The sequence below is a fragment of the Mercenaria mercenaria genome, chromosome 13, assembly GCF_021730395.1.
Source record: "Mercenaria mercenaria strain notata chromosome 13, MADL_Memer_1, whole genome shotgun sequence".
NCBI lineage: Eukaryota > Metazoa > Mollusca > Bivalvia > Venerida > Veneridae > Mercenaria > Mercenaria mercenaria.
The window spans coordinates 2,174,194-2,176,949 of record NC_069373.1 but is presented as its reverse complement, the minus strand read 5'-3'; the positions used below and the strand labels follow the sequence as shown (position 1 = coordinate 2,176,949).

The 2,756-nt window shown below is 33.6% G+C and overlaps 1 protein-coding gene across 1 annotated transcript; it reads right to left on the bottom strand.

The window, feature by feature from the left end:
• Window positions 1-399: 399 nt before the first annotated feature.
• On the bottom strand, window positions 400-1,803 carry LOC128547637 (uncharacterized). Its single transcript, XM_053520677.1, has one exon. The coding sequence runs from the start codon at window positions 1,801-1,803 to the stop codon at window positions 400-402; it is 1,404 nt and encodes a 467-aa protein (XP_053376652.1).
• Window positions 1,804-2,756: the final 953 nt, after the last annotated feature.

Genomic DNA, 2,756 nt, shown 5'->3' with positions numbered 1-2,756 from the left:
CACTTGTGTGTAATGGGAGCGGATTGTCCTTCGACCTTCCAAGTAAATCGGATGTTACAGCATATAGCTTTTTGATGTTTCCTTCTGCTTCTCCAATCCATATCATCAGCTGAAGTTGGGCATCCAAAACTTGTGTTTTCTATCTTAAGGCTATGTTTATTGTTCTCGATGGTATTCATTAAGTCATTTATGAAAATTAGATACATCAGTGCACTTGTAACCTGTCCCTGTCTGGCGCCTTGTAAAACTGGGAACCAGTCCGATGTAATACCGTGTGATCTGACACAGCTGAAGGCATTCTTCGTTAAATTACTGAATATCTTTAAAATTCCAAAATCAAGTCCGACACTGGAAAGTTTTAACATCAAGATATTATAATTCACGTGATCAAAGGCTTGCTTAACGTCTAAATAGCATGCATAAAGCTTTGAACAATTTTCTCGTGCATAGTAAATATAGGGGATTTAATTTAACAGGGTTATCAGATTCTATAAAGTTTAAAAGCACCTTTTCATAAAGCTTAAGTATAGTTGAACACAATGAAATAGCTCTGTAACTATTCGGATCAGACTTCTTCTTGCTTCCACCTTTATACATAGTTGTAATAATTCCACGTTTGAGTTCAACAGGTATATGCGCAAGGCGAGCCATGTTTTGAAAGAGTTTTGTAAGGCAGCTCAGCATGAATGAACCTCCGTACATCAGATTTTCATAGTATACGTTGTCAGCTCCACATGCTTTCCGTTTTTTACATGTCTTAAGGCAACGCTCAATAACATCCTCTGTGATGAATCTGTGAATTATTGTATCCTGGTGTGACATTAACTTGTTTTCTAAATCCTCAACTTCTGCGTTTATGTTTTGCAAATGCTCTTCATTAAAAGTTTCGTGATAAACTGGCGAATACAGTTTTTCAAAATAATTTTTCCAGCCCGTATTTATCTCTTGTGGAGTGCGGGAAATCGTGTCGTCAAATTTCATTTCGAACACTTGTGTTCTATTCGCTTTCTTTCTTCGTCGGTTTATTAACCTCCAAAACTCATTGTTGTCAATATCTGCAGCTTCATCTTTTTCATTTTCCATTTGTTTAAGAAAGTCTGAAACTCGATTTCTATGGTATTGACGAAAGTCGTGTTTTGCCTTCTTATAGTCTGTATAGCTTTTATAACTATTGCCTCTGGGTCTGTTTTCATTAATCCATATATAACGTTTATGTTTTACAATTTTATGTAATACTTTAAGCCGATCGTCCCAGTAAGGTTTAATATAAGGTTTAAAAACAGACTTTGGTATACAGTTTTCATTAGCACTGTTAATGGCACTGACGATAGAATTATACAAATTGTCAATGGCTTTGTTAGATAATATTTCTGTTTCAAAAGACATACGCAGTTTTTTGTCTTCTGTTATTTGAAGTTTATAATTTTCAATGTGACTGTCTTTGACAGTGTGCCAATTCATCATATTACGTGGAAAATCAGCACATTTTGGCAATTCATTCTGTAGGTTAATGTTACAGCAAATAGGGCGGTGAGTAGAAACATTTGTCGAACTGTCATCAAAAATGTGACAGTAAGTTACATTAACTAGGTCTAACTCCTGTAGAAATATATGGTCAATTAAAGTTTCTCTATCGCTATTGTATGGTATATTGCTAAACTGAGCTCCCGAGCACAATTCAGTTGTGTTAATAGGCACCATCTTAATTGTTGACATTAGATTTAAAAGAAGTCTACTTCGCATGTCTATAGGTATGTTAGGTGACTGTGATCGGGAAGGAAGTTCAGCATTATAGTCGCCCATTATGAGAATTCTTCCTCTGTCAATATACAGGTAAATGATACATTCAAATTCTTCTAAGCAGTCAATATATACTTTTGATGAATGATTTTTACATGGTAAATATACTTGTAATACATACATATAACAACCAGGCTGTGTCATAATCTCAATACCTATAACATGATGACTATTTAGGTTTAATGGAGAAACTATATGATTTATATTCTTATTCCATAATATAGATAATCCACCTTTTCCAACTTTGCGCCTACTTCCTAATTCTAAATCCGGGTCCGACTGTGCATGGCTTATATAATTTTTATTGATACAATTTAAAAAATGCAAATCATAACTATACAACCAATGTTCACTAATGCCGCAAACATCTATACTATTATCGTTTAAGAAATCACTAAGATAACTTGCTGAAGACATTCCAAGTTGCGATTGTTAAATGATTTTGAATGGATATTTTTTACGATAAGTCTTCTATATCCCCAGCTAAAACATTGTATTTGTTTGGGGACTCTAAGTTATGTTCGTGATAAAACTGTTATTCCATACATCAGAATTGTACGGCTTTCTATGACTGTTCTCATATCCACTGAGACAAGATCGAAAATATGGATTTGAATCAGATAGTTACACTTATCATAAATTTGTTGTTATATAATTTCGCATTTTTCAAATTATTAAAGCGAATCAAATTTATGTTAACAAGGGTAATCTTGAAATATATTAAACATTAATACATAATAAGTCATCACTAATGCATTCGTTAAAATATATAACAACACTTTAATTCTTCGAAGGCGGAACACTGGTTTTGCCAAATGTACCGCATTTAACATAAGAAAACATTCCTTCTCAACACCGTTATTTGTTGTCTTGATGTTTAAAATGATTAAATAATACGTCTCATCCTCCAGTCAAAGCAGGTACTGTACAATGGACTTCAAAAGTAGATTAGATGA